The sequence below is a fragment of the Primulina eburnea genome, chromosome 12 (assembly GCF_022965805.1).
Source record: "Primulina eburnea isolate SZY01 chromosome 12, ASM2296580v1, whole genome shotgun sequence".
Taxonomy (NCBI): domain Eukaryota; kingdom Viridiplantae; phylum Streptophyta; class Magnoliopsida; order Lamiales; family Gesneriaceae; genus Primulina; species Primulina eburnea.
The window spans coordinates 1,409,788-1,428,216 of record NC_133112.1 but is presented as its reverse complement, the minus strand read 5'-3'; the positions used below and the strand labels follow the sequence as shown (position 1 = coordinate 1,428,216).

Here is an 18,429-nt window from a genome sequence, read left to right as displayed (position 1 = left end):
AATAAGCAAGCAACTGTATATAATATATATTAAAAAAATGAGAAATTATATATCCATATCAAAATTCGTGGTTATATTGTATAAAATTATATAAATATGTAATTTATATATTGATAGAAAAATGGGGAAGTTGGTGAAATTTTTTTAATAAAACATTTGTTTGGGTTTACTCTATAGCCACAAAACTAGTGATACTATGTCATACAAAATGTGATATATTTCATGTGGAAATATGTTACTAAAAAAGTTCTCAATGATTGAACACATACAAAATCGGCTGAATACTAAAGTCCAATTTCCCGTAGAAAAATTGAGAATATGGAATGGAACAAGTACAAAAACAATCGAACAAATAGAAGATGAAAGAAAGAACAAATTAAATGATAAATTGAATTACGTGGGATTTCCAATAGAAAAATGGGAGCGCCAGTATCAATTTCCCCTGACCTTTAACATGGGTCGGTAATTAAATCGACAAATTCCAGATTACGAGTCGAATTTGCTCCCAATTATCTGAAAATAAACATCCATTTTGAGATCGAAGAAAGTTGTTAATCCAGTGAATTATCGATCACCGTGTGGAACAAACACCAATGGAGAACTCCGGTTTGTGCTTATCTGTTACTGTTTTCTTTCAGTAATTTGTAAAATCTGTCAAATCTATGTTATTTTGATTCAATCATTCTACTGTTTTTTAGAGTGCAGAGGAGATATTGATTATTTCCTCATTTAATCTTGCTGCCATTTCTTTTTGGTCTGTTTTTATGTGGTTTTATCAATACCGATTTATCTTTGTTGTGGGGAAAATCCAAGGAGGAAGGAATAAGAAACTATTCTGTGGAAAAAGTGATTTTTTGCTGTTTCTGAAGAGTTAAGATTCCTATTTTAAAGCGGGAAGTCAAATATTTCACTTTCAATAGTTTCTTTCGGTTGCTTATGCTAAGCATTATTTTGGCTCCGGGGTGATTTTGAAGTTCTCGTCGAGTTTAGTTATTGAGAGGAATATATCTGGAGTAACAAAGTTTGACGCATTAAGATGGAGATAGGAGTCAAAGTTATTTTTCCTGCCCCCGGTCTACACTTATTTTCACTTGGATGAACAAATGTTTAGCTTTATATTTATATAGTTCTTTAAATCCTGCAACTCTGTGCTTACTATTACCATTAAACTCTGTAAACTTTAAATTTTATAACCAATTCTCCTTTTTCATCTGGATCAAACCCAAAAAACTAACGGAGTTGGTATACTGGTTATATAAGTCTTTGTTGTTGGTTTAGAAATTTACCTTATTTTATTTTTGTTTTCACATTATGTGTCTAGTTTCAAAACTCAAATATGTGTAGTAATAATAATTTATTATCGATACACTTGTCATCAATAATTTTCTACAGTAACGAGGCTTTACAAAATCCAGTTCCATGATTATCAATGCATTTTCAGATAATTTTCTGTTTCAAAGAAAGCATCTGATTACATGTTTTTAATGCAATATGATTTTAGGATGTAATGAACAGATACCTCCCATGTACTTTGTTTATTATGTACTGATAAAATGTGACTTAATGTATAACATACTATTTAAAGTATGAAATAATACAAGTTTTAATTTAGTTCATGTCGGTGGTGATTGCACTCGAGCAGAAAAGAAATCACATGCCGCCTAGCGTACCAGCAAAGATTAGGAATTCATAGGCAGAAGCTGTAAAATTACAATAAATTAATGAACCTTCTGATTTTTTTGCTTACATGAAATAAGGGTGTAGATCTATCTACTTGTGTTAGCAGAGATAAACGAACATATTTGAAGATCTGAACTGCTCCATGATTTTGTCTTTCCTGCATTGTAGTCACTTCCACCGTATCTCCGGACTAATTTTGCTGCTGCCGAGTACTTTTTAGGATGACACTGAACATATATTAGGGCTGTTCTTTTACAGGGAGCCATAAGGAGATGATGGTGCCACCTGTTGAAGGTGTTGCAGGAGGTGGGACGGCATATGGATGGGGTGAAAGTGGCACACAGACTCCAAGTTTACCAACGGGATTAATCGATCCACTGAAAATTCATTCTTCAGAATTAGTGCATGTATGGTGCATACCAAGCTCAGCAAACGTTGGGCCACAAGACATGCCTCGAACCTTAGAGCCTGTAAGTGTTGATGAACTATATTTTCTGATGATATACATATAGCAGTTGGTCTTGTTTCCATGTTATACTCATAAAGTCTGAGAGTTTCCCTTTTTTATGTTAATGTTGAATGATATATCCATTATGATATGTGAAATGCTTACCTAAGTTATGCGTCAGATTGATAATGCCTCAATGATCATATATAATTTCCAAAATGTCATTACTATTATGGTCTGTTTACCTGATTTTCATGTAAGATATATGCATGCATTTATGAGGATGTGCATTCCCTTGGTGATTGCCAACTTTATTTGAGTGGCTGTTCATGTGTTCTAGTACCTTGTGAAGAACTTAGTCGAGGTGAAAATCTTTTTATGTTATTGCTACTTAATCATGATCATATCTTACTTGCCACTGTTGGCATTTCAAGGATGGATTCATTAGATGCTATAGAATGATTTTGCGACAGTAGTGCCTTCTATCTGACATGGTTTACCTCGAAGATATCTCTTTTAGCAGCGAGAAATGAGAGGGAAAGTGTTCAAATAGCTTTACGCCCAAAAGTTTCATGGGCTGGATCCAGTTTTGCTGGAACTGTGCAGATGCAATGTAGTGATCTGCGTTCCACATTTGGTGATAGGTTTGGCTCTTCAATATAAAATTTCATAAACTCATGGTGTGTGATGAAATTAAACCTGATGACCTTTTTTCACCTGTTAGCAGGTTAGTAGCTGGTGAGTCAATAACAGTAAGGCGTGTTGTGCCCATTTTAGGTGTTCCAGATGCTCTTGTCCCCCTTGAAGTGCCTGTGTTCCAGCTGACCCTGTTTCCTGGGTACTGGCATCCTTTTAATCATAAAACAGTCACTGCTTAACATTAAGACTCAACATTTAGCTTACGTGTTGCATAATGCTTATTGCTTTGCAGAGAAACAACTGCAATATGGGTTTCAATTGATGTACCGACTGCACAGCCCCCAGGTCAATATGAAGGAGAATTAATAATTACAGCTAACAGAGTTGACACAGAGTGATTGTCTTTACTCTTTCTTCAGTTAAATATGATGCATTGGAATTAGACATACCATTGTTGCCTCATCAAAATTTGATGTTAACAACATATCAGCATAAAATGACTAATTAGGGTATTTTTTTAATATGCATTTCTCATTCTGGTTTATTAAGATCTACTGCACAATGCCTGGGTAAAGATGAGAGACATCAAATGTACAGAGAATTAAGGAATTGTCTTGATGTCATGGAGCCAATTGATGGAAAACCACTGGATGAAGTGGTGGGTCAATTATTATTTTGATAGAATCTCATCTTCTTTTTATTTGAGGATTCCTGTGGTTACTGACATTAGCTTCTAATTCTTTTTATTGTTCTATACCTTAACTACCAGGTAGAACGAGTGAATTCTGCATCATCGTCTTTGAAAAAACTGCTTTTATCCCCATCATTTTCTGATTTTTATTCAGATAACGGGTCAGTAGACATGATGGATGAGGATGCCATTTCAAATCTTTCAATCCGGGTGAAGCTAAGTCTGACAGTGTGGGATTTCATTCTTCCTGTGACACCTTCTCTTCCAGCTGTTATTGGAGTATCCTGCTTTTTTTATTTTATTTTATTATCCATGTTTCCCTGTTGCTATTATGTTCCTATAGTTTTGGGTCCTCCATTTCATTTATAGCTAACCTTTTTCCTTTCCATTGTTTCCTTCATCTTTTTTGCACAACTCTCGTAAATGATGATGCTTTATCTTGTAGTTTAGATTTTCTATGTTAACTACTCTAGAATGCTACTTTACAGATGCTATTCAGAAAAAAAATGGTACTCATAGCATATTGGGCTTTTCGGTAAATTGATGCAAGCAATTTCACAGCAATTAAATATTTTGATATCTTTGGTAAATTGGTACTGAATAAACCTTTCATCTAAATGAAATATAATCTCCCCGAGCTCGAATCTGCTTAACTATACACAGATATCTGATACAGTGATTGAGGACCGTTTTGGTGTTGAACATGGAAGCAGCCAGTGGTACGAGGCACTGGATCAACACTTCAAGTGGCTGCTTCAGTATAAAATCAGCCCGTATTTCTGCAGGTGGGGAGAAGGCATGCGAGTACTGACTTACAGCTGTCCCTGGCCTGGTAATGCAGTATGGCAGTATTCACTTAACCTAGACCACTTAACAGAGATAATCCATTTATGTGCTTTGCAGCTGATCATCCCAAATCAGATGAGTATTTTGGTGATCCAAGGCTTGCAGCATACGCTGTGCCATGTAGGCCAGTAGTCTCATGGTATACATGCAATTTCCCCAAACCCCTTTTAATTTTATCAATAATTCTCTTTCTTATTTTGATTTTTTTATATTTGCCTCTTAATGTGCGTTAGTGGCGATACAGCAAAGGATTTTCTGCAAAGAGAAGTCGAGATTTTGAGAACAAAGAATCATTGGAGAAAAGCTTATTTTTACTTGTGGGATGAGGTATGCACATGAAATTTTTAGCCGCTCATATCATGTCCTACATATTCTGGATTGGCTCGTTATGTCATTTCCTGCATTTCTTAAAGTGATTTTTTGAATGACAAGGAAATGAAAAGTGGTGACCAATTTAACCACATTTGGTTTTGTTTTCTTTTATGACTCGTGTTTGAGTTACATCAGACGCTTCCATGGGTAAATAAAGGAATAGGGGGAAGAAAAAATAACATTGAATATTGGAAGTTATGGACCTGAGTTAAAAAGCTTGAAGAATCTGTGGAAAATATATTTGAAAAATCTGTCATGAAATATGTCAACAGTGTGATCATTTTGTTTCCGAGGGGCCAAAGTAAGAGTCAACAGTTAGTTATTTTAAATTATACACCTCTCACAAAGGGGTGCTGATGTGTAACTTAAAAAACAAAATTATATCCCTCCCCAGAAGCAATATTCGAAGTGTATGGGTGTTGAATTATATCATGAAATAGCAGCTGGAAAAACTGTTAATTTTGCTGTTATTGAGTTGCTATACCAAAGTATGAGATAATTGACTTGTTATGCAATTAGATGATAATATTTATAAACCGAACTTTAGATTTCTGTAGACCTTTTTTTTCTTCCAAAAAAATTGTTACTCGTCAAGTATGAACACAATTCGGTATCACTTGGGAATGCTAGAGTTTCTTTGTCCAATCTGCTTATTCTTTTTCTACTTCCTACTGAATGTTATAAAAAAAAACTGAAGGTCTAACCACTTTTTTCTATTGATTGAAAATCTCACGTTTTGTACATATTGTTACATGATTGCATGTGCCAAATTTTAGCATCAGTTGAATATATGTTTGGTTAACGAAGCCACATTGGAATTACGATTTTCTTTCTAACTTGTTTCTGTTGCTTCTTTGTGAACTGGCATTCTATGACGTACAGCCACTAAACCTTGAACATTACAATGCTATTCGTGACATGGCGAGTGAGATTCATGCTTATGCACCTGATGCCCGTATTATGACTACCTATTATTGTGGTGAGCAGTTTCCCTTACGCTTCACAAATTGTAAGACTATTTAGGTTCTCATTTTTTCCTTTTATTGAACTAGATGTAGATCTGGTTGATATATATATATATATATATATATATATATATATATATATATCTAGTGTAGGAAAACTGATATGGCTTATCCATTCTACTCTTAAACCAAGTTAAAACAACAAATAAGCTGCAGCTTTAAGTGACAAAAAATGGCTGAAAACTTGTTTCCTTTCAGAAACCTGTTTGCTATGTACTTGCTGCTGAAATTATCTTTGGTATGGCATTGGTTACAAGGGAAAGCACATTCGCTGATGTTATTGCTACCAAAAATTGATTCGAGATTGCGTGTTATTTCCAAATCATTTATTTAATGCCTGGACGACTTGTTTTTGTTATTGTGCTGGGTACAGTTTGATGTGCACCCTACCTGTTTTATCCAAGTATTAGTACCCTACTTTAAATGGATCACGTTGTTGAATACAATGTTGACATCTTTTGAGTACGATAAATTTGTCGCCACTATGTTGTACTTTATTTAAATATGGACTTGTGACCATTATTGAACACATTTGATATTTACCCATAAACTTTGCATTGTCTCTGGACTTTGGACTGCCACCTATCTGATGTTCGCAGCTCAAACAATTGCCTGCTGTAGCAAGGTGTTCACAATAAGATGTGATTCTTGCTGGAAGGTAGATTGTTGTATATCTCAAGCAGCTATGTGGATATGGAAGGCTGATTTTGAACAAGGGGACTGACTGGAGAGATTTTTTGCTTGTTTACAGTTACATTGACTAGACATAGGTTATATTTCAGTTTTTTTCTATGATCACTGCTACTTAGACATTTTTTGCATACTAAACTAAGACATTAAATGATGGTGGTGGGATGAGGGATGTAACTTTGTTATTGAATTGCAAACAGACTTTGAGCCATGCAAGTATATAAAAATAATAAAGCTAGAAAGCTGCAGCTGCTCCACTGGCTGGTCAATCTAGCCATTTCTATTACACATGCTACTGTCAGAGAGGCTCTCTGTATGATAGTCAAGTCATTTTTACCAGAGATCTTCTCAGATGAGTTTGATCTTATTGCAGGCCCAAGTGATGCACCCCTGGCTTCCAATAACTTTGAAGCTTTTGTTAAAGTTCCCGAGTTTCTTCGCCCTCACACTCAAATCTATTGCACAAGGTTTCTATTTTCACCCATATCTTCATGGTTTTCAATATATTTTAGTTATCAAGTGCACATATTCCATTTCTTGAACCCCGACATGCATCTGAAGTTGGATTTTTCCCCTACTTAGTCTTCAGCGCCAAAGTTCCTGGCAATCTTGAACTCTGGCAATCTTGATCCAGGGCAATCATTGTAAATATATATAGTCTCCAATCTCTTGATTATTTATCCTGTCCTTATTGTTGCTTTTAGCGATGGAGGTTGCCATGCATGTGCTTGGTAGAATTGAATTTGAGATTACTGGTTTAATTGTGTCATTGGTCAATTATAAATGTAGCTTTCCTTTGATGGTAAAGATTTCTCAGAATCATCAATCTTTCCCTAACAGTGAATGGGTGATTGGCAACCGTGAAGATCTGGCGAAGGATATTATTGCGGAAATTCAACCTGAAAACGGTGAGGTAATGTATCCTGCCTTTTGGAATGGAAAAGGGCACAGAGAAATGATAACATCGGTTTACAATAGAATTAACCATCTAAAATACAATGTGATTGGAATGTTGCAAGGAATGAGCAAGGCTAGTTCATTCTTGCTATCGATGCTATTAGCACATATCTGGAGCTAAATTTTACTGACAGATGGGACTTCTAATGATATGTACTGCTCCTCTAGCATGTTGATATGCTACGGCAGAATAGTCATGTTTACAAATGATGGATTCTCGCGAAATATTTACTCCTGATTAGTCTGTAAGATTTATGAATTGAACCAGTACATTTGGGTTCTCGGACTGTTGAACTTGTTCTCGTCAAATCGCCATTTGCTCATCTTCTAATCGCCATTTGCTCATCATTTATGTTTATCATTCAGGAGTGGTGGACTTATGTGTGCATGGGACCATCAGATCCTCATCCAAATTGGCATTTAGGGATGCGAGGCACACAACATCGTGCAGTAATGTGGCGTGTATGGAAAGAAGGTGGAACTGGCTTTCTGTATTGGGGTGCCAATTGCTATGAGAAGGCAACAGTTCCTAGTGCTGAGGTTATTGGATCTACCTAGACGACATTATGTTGATCGATATGTATTGGCATCTTTGACGCATACGCTTATTCTTTCCAGATTCGGTTTAGGCGTGGCCTCCCTCCTGGTGACGGGGTTTTGTATTACCCTGGTCAGGTGTTCTCATCTTCACCGGAACCTGTTGCTTCACTACGACTAGAGCGGCTCTTAAGTGGCTTACAGGTACTTTTTTAGTGTTTGAATTTGCAAATGTTTGCGATTTATTTAGTTTTTTTTTACTAATTTTGTTGATGGGATTCTTTTTAAAGAAACGGATACCCCTTTATGTTGCTATGACACGATCGTTATCATGACATCGAAGCTTGTGAACAACAGCATGATTTGTTTAACCCGGTCTCTGATTACCTCTATCTGTAACTTGATGTTCTAGGACATCGAGTACCTGAAATACTACTCCTCAAGATTTGGTAGGGAAGAAGGACTTCATCTTTTGGAAAGGACAGGAATGTACCTAGGCCCTGAGAGGTACACTCATGACCACATGCCAATAGATATTATGCGGGCTGAAGTTTTCCGGACTTGCCAAACTGAAAGTGAGTTTTGATTTGTTTGCATCCGCTCTTGTACAAGGATTTTCCAGTTTAAAGACATTACCTTGTTCTAGTGTCTGTTTACGTGGAAATACCAAAATCTTAAACTTTTGTGTTTTGTTGGGAGATTATATACATCGTTATTTATGTTTTCTCGTGGATTTTTTTTTTTGAAGGAAAACTCCATTTTGTTTGCATTTATATTTTTCATCTTTTGATAAAATTATGTTAAGTTACACCATACTACCATAGTTTCGATATGACTAGAATTATAGGCACTATCCAAATATGGGGCGAAATATTCTCCATTTTGTTTTATCCAACTTTGGCCTAACCACACATCGAGCGGTTGAGATCACTTCTGAGCACATCTAAAGGTAATTGTTAAACTAGGATTATTTGTTTTGATCATATTGTGGACATGCTTATCTTATGGGTTGACTTGTCTATTTCTTTTTCTTTTGATTTAATAATTTGTATTCATTGAAATCTCGACCATGCAAAAGAACTAGATTTCTAAAATTATTATGATTCTACTGGCGATCTTGAATTTATTTTTAGGAGGCAAGGACAAGTAGTTTTCCTAGAAAGTTGTCGTATGCATAATTATGTAAAATTGAGTTGAGTCATTGACCAAAGGGAGTTGTGTAGTCATCTTTCACATATGCCCCCACAATCTACTCACACGCCCTACTAATTGTTATCATGATCCAATGTAGGTGACGGGTGGATTTAATGATTAATTATGAATAGAAATATTTTAAGTTGTGGTGTAAAAATCTAGACTTTATTCACTAAAATCTGAGAGAACTGATTTTTTTTTTTTATATATAAAAATTATATTTTGAACTTTGATAAATTTTCGATTCTCGTTCATCTGTTCGTTCCACTGTATTTGTACTTTGCCCATTGCCCTTTTTTATGATGGAGCTTTAGAAAGGTGGTGCTGAGAAAATATTTATATTCCCTAAAAATTCAACAGACAATTGGAGCTTATTAGAATAAGGGAAAAAGGGACAGCAAAAAGCAACAAAAAAGATGATCAAAATGGTGATGATTGCCCCTCTCATGTCTTTCACTTATTACGATCTCTTTATTGACAATGTTTTGATCTTACAGCTGTGTGCTCTTTGCAATCAGACTTCTTTTTCCTCTAGGGAGTTTCATTTTTTCCCCCACCATGCCCTTGATTATGTAGATAGAAGAGAGTGGGGTACATCTATTTTTATGCTGTGTGTGGTTTTGGACTGTAATCAATGCTAATTGAGTCACAATATTCAAATTAGTAGTGTGACATCAATTATATCGTATTGTTTTAGCTCAAGGTTGAGCGATGTCGTGCCTAAAAGTTTTGGGTTTTAAAAAAACAAAATCGTGGCGGTCCGCAGATGCTATGCTTTGGGCGCACGATTTGTAAATTTGGGTTTAACGTGGTAGCGTGCAAATCATGGTAAACTGCATCAGGCAAGTTTTGTAAGATAGATTTGACTTAGAGAATGTGGGAATTGAACTCGTGATTATTTAGCCGAAAATGGGGTTTTATGAGTGATTATTTGTTTCCGGCATACACGACAATGATATTTTGTCTCTATGAAAAATCAATCAGGCGGACATTGAAATGGAGGCATGGGGGTTTATTTCATCTTACTCATGTGGGCATTGCTTCCATGATAGGATGGATGGTCAAGATTTGTCCATGTATATATAAGACCTTTTTTTTGGAAATTGTATGTGTGGCAAGATCTTATCCGTTGAAATAAAGTGAGGGTAATGTTCACATAAGTAAGATCTCATCTATCATGCATGGGAAGTGAGATCGGAAAATTGCTTGAAATTGATGAGGGGAAGTTATATTTATTTTCATTTGCTTGACATAAAAGAGAGTAAAGTAGGATCTCGCAGGTGTCTGATTTTGTATTTATTATATTATTTTACGTAGAAACATTTCCCCACCACTCCCCAAATAGAATGTCTTAATTACGTCGTCTCCCCAAAACTCTAAATCCCGGGCATGTCCCGTTTGCACGAACTCGTGGCCACATGTTAATTAAACAATTTCATCTAAAAACAAATCTAATCCACTCTAAGACCTATACAAATGTCTCCTTTGATTTGCTTTAAGACATGGCCAAATTTGTTGGTCTTTAATAATCAAAGCAGTCACCCAAGTTAAAACAAAACAAGTCATCGTTAATTTAAATTAGAGATGGAATGGTACTTTGTAGCTTGCCTGGCTCAAATCGAAGACTCAAATTCTCAATCATTGTATAATATTAATATATTTAAATATTTTATTACTGTACGATAGAAAACTAAGTCATGAATAAATAGTAATAATTGCTTTAAGGAACTTAATGCTCTCGGAGATGTCCTAGGAATAGGATGATAATTTTCTTCATGATTAGGACATCAGAAGGTAAAACTCGAGACGAAGCTATGGATCTTTGATTTTTTCGAGTTTGGATTCGAGGTTTTTTTAGAATTGAGGATATTATCCTATCTACGAATTCGACTCGAAAATAATATTATGAGTATTAATAATATAATAATAATAATATTTTTTTAAAATATTATTATTATTAGTATTGATATTAATATTATCGTTAATAATAATAGATAAAATAAGTTTTAGCTCGGAGAATCATCATACTCGTCTCCGAATCCGAAAAAACGAGAATCAGGACGGATATGAGAGTAGAGATAGAATTCAGAGACGAAGATGAAGATAACAAACTCATTTCCGTCTCGTCTCGTCCCATTGTCATAAGATACATCATGTTATGCCATCGTGCATGTGTTTGCTAAATATTTGTTAATGTTTTACATTTTTTTTTTGGAAATTTAAATAATTTTATTCTATACATATTATTGGGTCACGTATCGAGATAGGCGAAAGTGTATTTAATGTTTAAACAGTGGGTTTGTTTGGTACCAAATTCCGTCACGGGATTTACCAATTTGGGATTATCCCATTCTCCCCCAACAACCAATTTATTTTCTCATTTGACCGCACTGACTCATCTTCATCAGTATCCATCCACACTTTTCACACCCTATTAGCATTAATGTGATTTAACGGTGTCTATTTTTAAATTATTTTTAATACAAATAAATTTCAAGATTTTATTCTTCAAAATATCAAGATTTTTAGAAGGTCAAAACCAGATTTTACAAGAGTAGTACGTAAAAAATGAGTTTGATGGATAAAATTGATTGTATTTGGATCGATAAATTTCGGGACAATAAATTGTAATTCTATTTATTTAATTTTTTTTTGATTTGATTGGACTAAAAAATTTAAGTGAATAGCAAGTTATGTAATTTGTAATGGCAAAAACTTGTGTATTTTTATTGTAAATATCGGTAGAGTTGATCCGTCTCACAGATAAAGATTCGTGAGACCGTTTCACGAAAGAAATACTCATTTGTAATAATAACTACAGTGCATTTCGAATATAATTGAGATGAATATCATTAGAAATTATGAAATCATTTTTTTTCCAAATTAAATTTATTGCATGATTAATTTAATGTGCAGAGAGGTTTATTTCTTACCTCCAAATATGAAAAGTCATGGAAAGGTGTATTTTGAAGCTTAATTTTTGAAAAATTAAATTATATTGTTTCTACATATTTATTTTATGAAGAAACATATTTTACAAATTATTTTGAAAATATAGAGACAGTGACAACAACATATGATAAACAGTGTTGAATGAAATAATTTCTCAATTATTTGAAGTGAATTTATTATTGGAGGCTAAAAGCGTCTTTACAAACCACGAGCTTTATAAAAAATTTGAAGGTTCAAATTCCCAAGGGATCACTAAACGTCAAAACAGTGCACAGAGCAGTAGCGAGTTCGTCCGACAAGTGTCCCAGCCATGTCAGATGTCGCCACGTGTACGGTCGGATGTCGATCAATGTTATCTTCGAACCGAAGAAGCTGAAATTCACGGCTTGGACACACCCAACCAAGGTTAGATATCCAACCATGGTTAACTGCCGCCGCTTAAGAAAACCAAAGAAGTTGTATAATCATAGAGGAGCAAGCATTATTTTAAATTCCAATAACTAGTTGGAATTTTATAATTCAGTTCAAATCTCTCTTTTTGTTTTTTGCTCTCTCTATATATACAAACAAAGCACAATAGTATATAATAGTAGGCTTGAAAAAGCGCCGTTGTGTATGAACATGGGGTGTTTTGTGGAAGGTGGTGGGTGCTGATTTGAAACAGCGTTCCGATTTTTGCTTGCTTCTGTAAAAAGTTATGCTGGAGTTTTTCAGGGGGTTTTAATGTTTATTAGATTTTCTTAGGAGTTTGGAGTCTTGGGTTTCTTTTTTGGAAAAGGTAATAATTTTCCCAGAAATGTAAAATTTTACTGTTCTTTTCCTCTTTCCCTTTTGGTTTCGTTGCTCAAATTTATTGCTTTTTGCTAAGGGGGCTTGATAGTATAAGTGTGATTGAGTTTGATTTTCCATATGTTTTCAGCTGCCTTGAAGTTATGGTGTACGTGTGCTTCAATTATCTTTAGCTCTTTTGCAACGTTTGTTGATTTTTGCGCAAGAAATAATGGCGGAAATTGAGAATTCAGCGTCGCAAGCTTCTGGAGAATCTAGTTTTCTTCTTTCTGATAATCATGTGAAATCCGAACAGTCCGTAGAACCAACTTTGCCCGTGAAGAAAAAGCGGAATCTTCCCGGAATGCCTGGTAAAAGAAACTCGATTCCTTTTCGTCACAGCTTTTCTTGAAAAACCCGGATGAAAATGAGTTGAATGTTTTGTTGTTCTTTACAGATCCAGATGCAGAAGTGATTGCTCTATCACCAAAAACCCTGATGGCAACGAACAGATTCGTGTGCGAGATCTGCAACAAAGGATTCCAACGCGACCAGAACTTGCAGCTACATCGAAGGGGCCACAATTTGCCGTGGAAACTCCGGCAGAGAACCAACAAAGAAGTCAGGAAGCGAGTTTATCTATGCCCCGAGCCCACTTGCATTCACCATGATCCGTCGAGGGCTTTAGGTGATCTTACTGGAATCAAGAAACACTTCTGCCGTAAGCATGGCGAGAAAAAGTTCAAGTGCGAGCGGTGCTCCAAGAAATATGCAGTCCAGTCCGATTGGAAAGCCCACATGAAGACTTGCGGCACTAGAGAGTACCGCTGCGATTGTGGCACATTGTTTTCGAGGTGAATTTTCAATTTCTCGGCAGGAAAATGACACTTGACGTATGAGATTACGCTTTCAATACCGTCAGTTTTTGTCAAGTTTTTACTCCAATTATGGTTGTATTGGGATTGTTTTCCACGTATTGAATGTTTTTTTTGTGTTGTATAAATATATATATAGGAGGGATAGTTTTATCACGCATAGAGCTTTTTGCGACGCATTGGCTCAGGAGAGTGCGTTGGCTCAGTCTTTGGCAATTACGAGTTCTGGAGGAGATATGACGAAGCTGCAAGTTGTTGCGCCGTCAGTTTCAGCAGTGGTTTCAAGTCCGCCGCCACCACCTCTTACTCCGTCTACTGGCGTTTTGTCGCCGGTGCTATCCATTCAAAGTTCAGGTTGAATTTTGCTATTGCTAATTATACTGATGCAGACTCTGAACTTTAAAGTTACAGCGAGAAGATGATCTATGATTTGGCTGCATTGTAAATTCCAAAACGAGGATTTAGTGTCAATTTCTTGCTTTTGTTTGCTCCCTCCCCCTCCCTTTATCTTCTTCTGGAAAAGGGGTTTTTTCCATGGAGTTTAATTTTGTCCGGTTTTTCATGTCTTTCTTTTGTGTCTCGTGTATTATATTATCATAAATTTCTATTCGCATAATTTCTCCTTAATATATATATTATATATATATATATATATGCTTATTAATTGTTATATGAATCTTGCTACTTAAAATCTAAGTAGAAATTAATTTCTTTTTGCTTAGGAACGAAGTGCATCATTGCATCTGCTTTTTCTGGAAAAAGGCTGTTTTTAATATCGAATTATTGCATGTAATCGAGAACGATCAGTATCCCAAGGGCTTTACTTTTGGAAAAAGTTTTATACTTTCATCCCCGCCTTTTCTTGATTGTGTAATCTTTTCTCGCTTATGTTGTGTTCTTTCTCCTGTTGTCGCAGAGTTACCTGAAAATCAGACAGCCCAATTGCAGCTACCACCAGGAGCAGCAGCACCATTCGCAGACGTAGCCACGGTCACCGCTAGCAATTCCTCCACGTCTAGCGGCAACGTTGCGGGTAATGGTGGAGTTTTCGCTAGTATTTTCAATGTAGCGACCTCTGCGGAACTCTCCCACTTGGCGGCTCAGCCACCTGTGGCATCTTACTCCACCATGCTTTGCACAATGGCTGGACAAGATCAACCCGTTATCGATCCTATGTCACTTTCTTTATCCTCGACTTTATATCTGTCGAGCGGATCATCATCTCTATACCCTGCGGCATTGGAGCACCCTCATCGGCACTACACACCTACTCCACAGCCGGCTTTATCCGCAACTGCATTGCTACAGAAAGCAGCTCAAATGGGCGCCACTTCATCCAACTCCTCATTTCTCCGTGGGCTTGGATTAGCCACAACACCTCCTCCGGACCGGCAAGATTCGAGAAATTCCATTATAGCCCCATCACATTGGAACAACACTACTCATGTTAAGCTTGAAAACAGCTCAGTGGCATCCGGGCTTGAACTTGGGCTTCCCTCAAGTAGCTCACCCGCGAGCTTCAATGAATTGATGATGAACTCTTCTTCGCTGTTTGGGAACAGGCCCGCGACCCTGGATTTCCTCGGTCTAGGAATGGGGGCCGGTGAAGCCTCGACTGGCGGTTTCTCTGCCTTTCTGAGCTCGATCACAGATGGACTCGACATGACAACAAGTAATTCGTTTGCAGGAGTAGGTTCGACCGTGGATACATGGGATTATCCGTCTGATAGGAAGCCTTCAATGCTTTAAAGACATGTTAAAACCAAGATTTAAATTCCCTCTTCATTTTATGGGGATGGATGGAGTGTGTCTCGTGAGATCTAGCTAATATAAAAAGTGCTATATATATATATGCTCGTTTTCATTAAAGGAGACAATATTTATTTTCTTGATCTTTTTTAAAATTTGAGTAGGGTTTGACGTGGGAAGATTGTATAGGAACTCTTGTAATTTTCTTGCATGTTTTTTACATTTAATGTTTCTTTTTATTAATCGATCCTTGATTTTGTTGGTAATATACCATATTTATTTTCTTTCCCATGTAGAAACGTGACATGATGCCTCCGTTCGTTAACATCCTTAACATCTGAAAGGAAAAGTTTTGCATGCTTTGGCGGCACTTTTGCCTATCGTAAACGAAGGAGTTGGAGGTCATCGTTCACGTATATTTTTCGGACTTCACCCTTATTTTCGATCGATTGATTATTATTATTGATGCGATATGGTTGAATTGGGTAATTTGGATCGGGACAATCTACTGAATTAGATAAGAATTTTATGCAGGTAAATAAGCAAGGAAATATATCTTGAGACGACGATATATCTGTATGTAATGGCTGCAAACGTATCCTGCAAACAAGTAAATGAACTCGTGAATGAGTGTCGGATAGATATCGGGCATAAACACTCTGATTCTTAAGTCAGTAGATGAAAATGAGCGAAATTGTGAATATATGTATTAAAATATATGTGAATCACATCCTCTAACATAAAAGCAAACTGTTAGTCATAGGAGGAAAGTCAACTTGGTGATTTTGTTTTCAAAGTTCACTTACTAATTATAGCAAAGTGATAACTCATACTTTACTTTCTGATATCTTTTTTGTCACGTCAAATCCCTATAACTCTGACAGATAGAGTATCTATACTTATGAACTTGAGTGCAGTGCTAGTATCAAGATAACTCAGGTAAAAAGTCAATCACTCGGGAACTCATCTGGAAGCTCGGGTTGCTGGTAGCTCGAGATATATGCCTGGATGTTAATAGACCGGAGAAAAGATGTCTCGAGCACCCATTTGCCCGCCTGCTAATGAGTTCCCGATACGGCCCTATCGTGATCAGGACCATCTATTTACTATCTCGAGCATTCATAACCCCAGCTTTTATAGAGACATCGATTATTATTATTAGAAAACCAAATAAAGAGGTGATTTAAAGGAGCTATATGTATACATGAACAACATATTGCACGGTCTCCCCAAGATATCATTTCGAGAGTTTCGTTATTGAGAATTAATTTCATAATTACTGGGAGTACTATTAATTATCAAGTGATTGTTGCAATTTTCCATTGGACGTAACAACTAATTATGATTATTCCCACTCAATTTGTACTATCATTCAGCAGTCACAATAATAATTATAACTTGAAAAGGAAAAATAGAGTCGGCCCGAAATTGGAATATCGAATAGTAAAAGAGGTCGCGCAGACAGCCGGAGGGGCGGAGCCACATGCTCCTTTAAAGCTCAGGTGAACCAATTTTTTTAAAAAAATGTATATGTAAATTTTTTATAATTTTTAAATAATATGATATTAGTCCGGATATATCAATTTAAAATATTAAAAGATTCTAAATTTTAAATTTCAGTCTGGACAGAATCATATTTCTGATTTCATGAGACAACTAAAGAGTTGGGACATATATATATATTTGTATAATAATAATAATAATAATAAAATACTTATTATTTAGATGATATAAGAAGGTAAGAGTAGTCAAATCCGCACTTAATTAAAGCCACGTAACCTTACTGTCAGGTCGACTTCAGCTCCTCCCCACATATTCAATGCATGCACCGATATTTGGACTCCAGATCTTGGTCCGCAATTGATTTTTACATGTCATGTTATTGATTGATGTGGAGAAAATAATTTAATATTATAATGTTTTTTTTAAAAAAGTGTGTAACTGTCAATGGATTTTATACATTTATGAATCATGCTGTATTATTGAGCACAAATGCTTAAAATAAGGGGAATAATTCATTTGCATCATTTTTTTTCAAATCGATTTCTGTTTTGGTAATGTAATTTGTTTAAGTTGTTTTGAATTTTTAGCGATTTCATTTACATGTTTTGTTTTCCATTTTTTATCATGTTAATGCTATATTTACATTTATAATCTGGTAACTTGCATATTTTTTTTTTCATTTTCGGTCTTTTTTTAGAGTTTTAGAGACGTGAATGCTGACATGAATTTTTGTTGCTTTATGTGTAATGAAATTTTTAAAAATATTATTTGAAAAAAAACGCGATCATACAAGTTACAAGGTTAAAAATACAAATCAATCGTTTTCATTACAAACAAAATTTAAAAAATGCAAGTTATATTGTTAAAAATACAAATTAACTCTTGACACGACAAAAAAAATGAAAATTACAATAAAAAAATAGAAATCACTATTAACATGACAAAAATAGAATTAAATACAGAAAAAAAATTAATTCTTCTTTAAATATAGCACACGTGGTAATGGACTAAAGCACTGATTACGGAATTCTCTACCCCGCAGCAGTGCCTTCATCCAAGGCCAGATTTTTTCTGCCCAATTTTAATTTTTTTTTGCCCATGCGATGGAATACCACTCATAGGGGGGGGCACGCCCCCACACCCATAATCGAACTAAACCCCTGATTACTTACTGAATAGGTGCCAGTCAACAGTTTCCAAGAGAGAACTGGAACGACATATTAAAATAGACTAAAACAAAGGTTCTGCTAAATCGCTTATCCCCTGCGGAATGTAATAAATTAGCATGATGGGTCATGATTAAATATTATGCAGTCACAGTTAATTTACTAACTAATTAAATTTCCATGATGTCATCTAATAACCCCACTGTTTTCAATTCATTTATTTCAATTTTTCTTTTTTCCCAAACATAGTCGACAGACATTAACATGGAAAATTGTCGGCATCTCCAAAACCATGTGCAGATTATAAACACGGACATCAATATGATCAAGAACTCCC

At 35.7% G+C, this 18,429-nt stretch overlaps 2 protein-coding genes across 7 annotated transcripts; both read left to right on the top strand.

Annotated features, from left to right (window-relative positions):
- The first annotated feature begins 391 nt into the window (after positions 1-391).
- Positions 392-8,609, top strand: LOC140807053 (uncharacterized). Of its 6 annotated transcripts, none has more exons than XM_073163711.1 (16): positions 392-606; positions 1,939-2,150; positions 2,636-2,772; positions 2,853-2,966; positions 3,060-3,161; positions 3,317-3,425; positions 3,537-3,737; positions 4,122-4,290; positions 4,380-4,443; positions 4,538-4,631; positions 5,559-5,655; positions 6,765-6,858; positions 7,232-7,304; positions 7,715-7,888; positions 7,967-8,089; positions 8,298-8,609. In XM_073163711.1, exons 1-16 carry the CDS (start codon positions 594-596, stop codon positions 8,469-8,471), a joined length of 1,950 nt encoding a protein of 649 aa, XP_073019812.1. In that variant the 5' UTR covers positions 392-593; the 3' UTR covers positions 8,472-8,609. The 6 variants fall into 6 exon arrangements, with proteins under 6 accessions (XP_073019812.1, XP_073019815.1, XP_073019814.1 ...); XM_073163714.1 differs by having other exon boundaries at positions 393-606; positions 2,649-2,772; positions 2,856-2,966; positions 4,362-4,443; XM_073163713.1 differs by having other exon boundaries at positions 393-606; positions 2,649-2,772; positions 4,362-4,443.
- Positions 8,610-12,494: 3,885 nt separating this feature from the next.
- LOC140807573 (zinc finger protein GAI-ASSOCIATED FACTOR 1-like) lies at positions 12,495-15,690 on the top strand. The gene is made up of 5 exons (XM_073164488.1): positions 12,495-12,809; positions 12,951-13,170; positions 13,257-13,653; positions 13,814-14,028; positions 14,591-15,690. The coding sequence occupies exons 2-5, from the start codon at positions 13,032-13,034 to the stop codon at positions 15,421-15,423; spliced, it is 1,584 nt and encodes a 527-aa protein (XP_073020589.1). The 5' UTR covers positions 12,495-12,809; positions 12,951-13,031; the 3' UTR covers positions 15,424-15,690.
- The last annotated feature ends 2,739 nt before the right edge of the window (positions 15,691-18,429 follow it).

Excerpts from the sequence above, each read along its gene's own strand:
- LOC140807053 (XM_073163709.1), top strand. Across the intron at positions 4,444-4,537 it reads TGTAGGCCAGTAGTCTCATG|TGGCGATACAGCAAAGGATT; the intron begins GTATACATGCAA and ends AATGTGCGTTAG. Across the intron at positions 5,656-6,764 it reads TATGACTACCTATTATTGTG|GCCCAAGTGATGCACCCCTG; the intron begins GTGAGCAGTTTC and ends ATCTTATTGCAG.
- LOC140807573 (XM_073164488.1), top strand. The coding sequence starts at position 13,032 with ATGGCGGAAATTGAGAATTCAGCGTCGCAAGCTTCTGGAGAATCTAGT. Across the intron at positions 13,654-13,813 it reads TGTGGCACATTGTTTTCGAG|GAGGGATAGTTTTATCACGC; the intron begins GTGAATTTTCAA and ends ATATATATATAG. Across the intron at positions 14,029-14,590 it reads GCTATCCATTCAAAGTTCAG|AGTTACCTGAAAATCAGACA; the intron begins GTTGAATTTTGC and ends CTGTTGTCGCAG.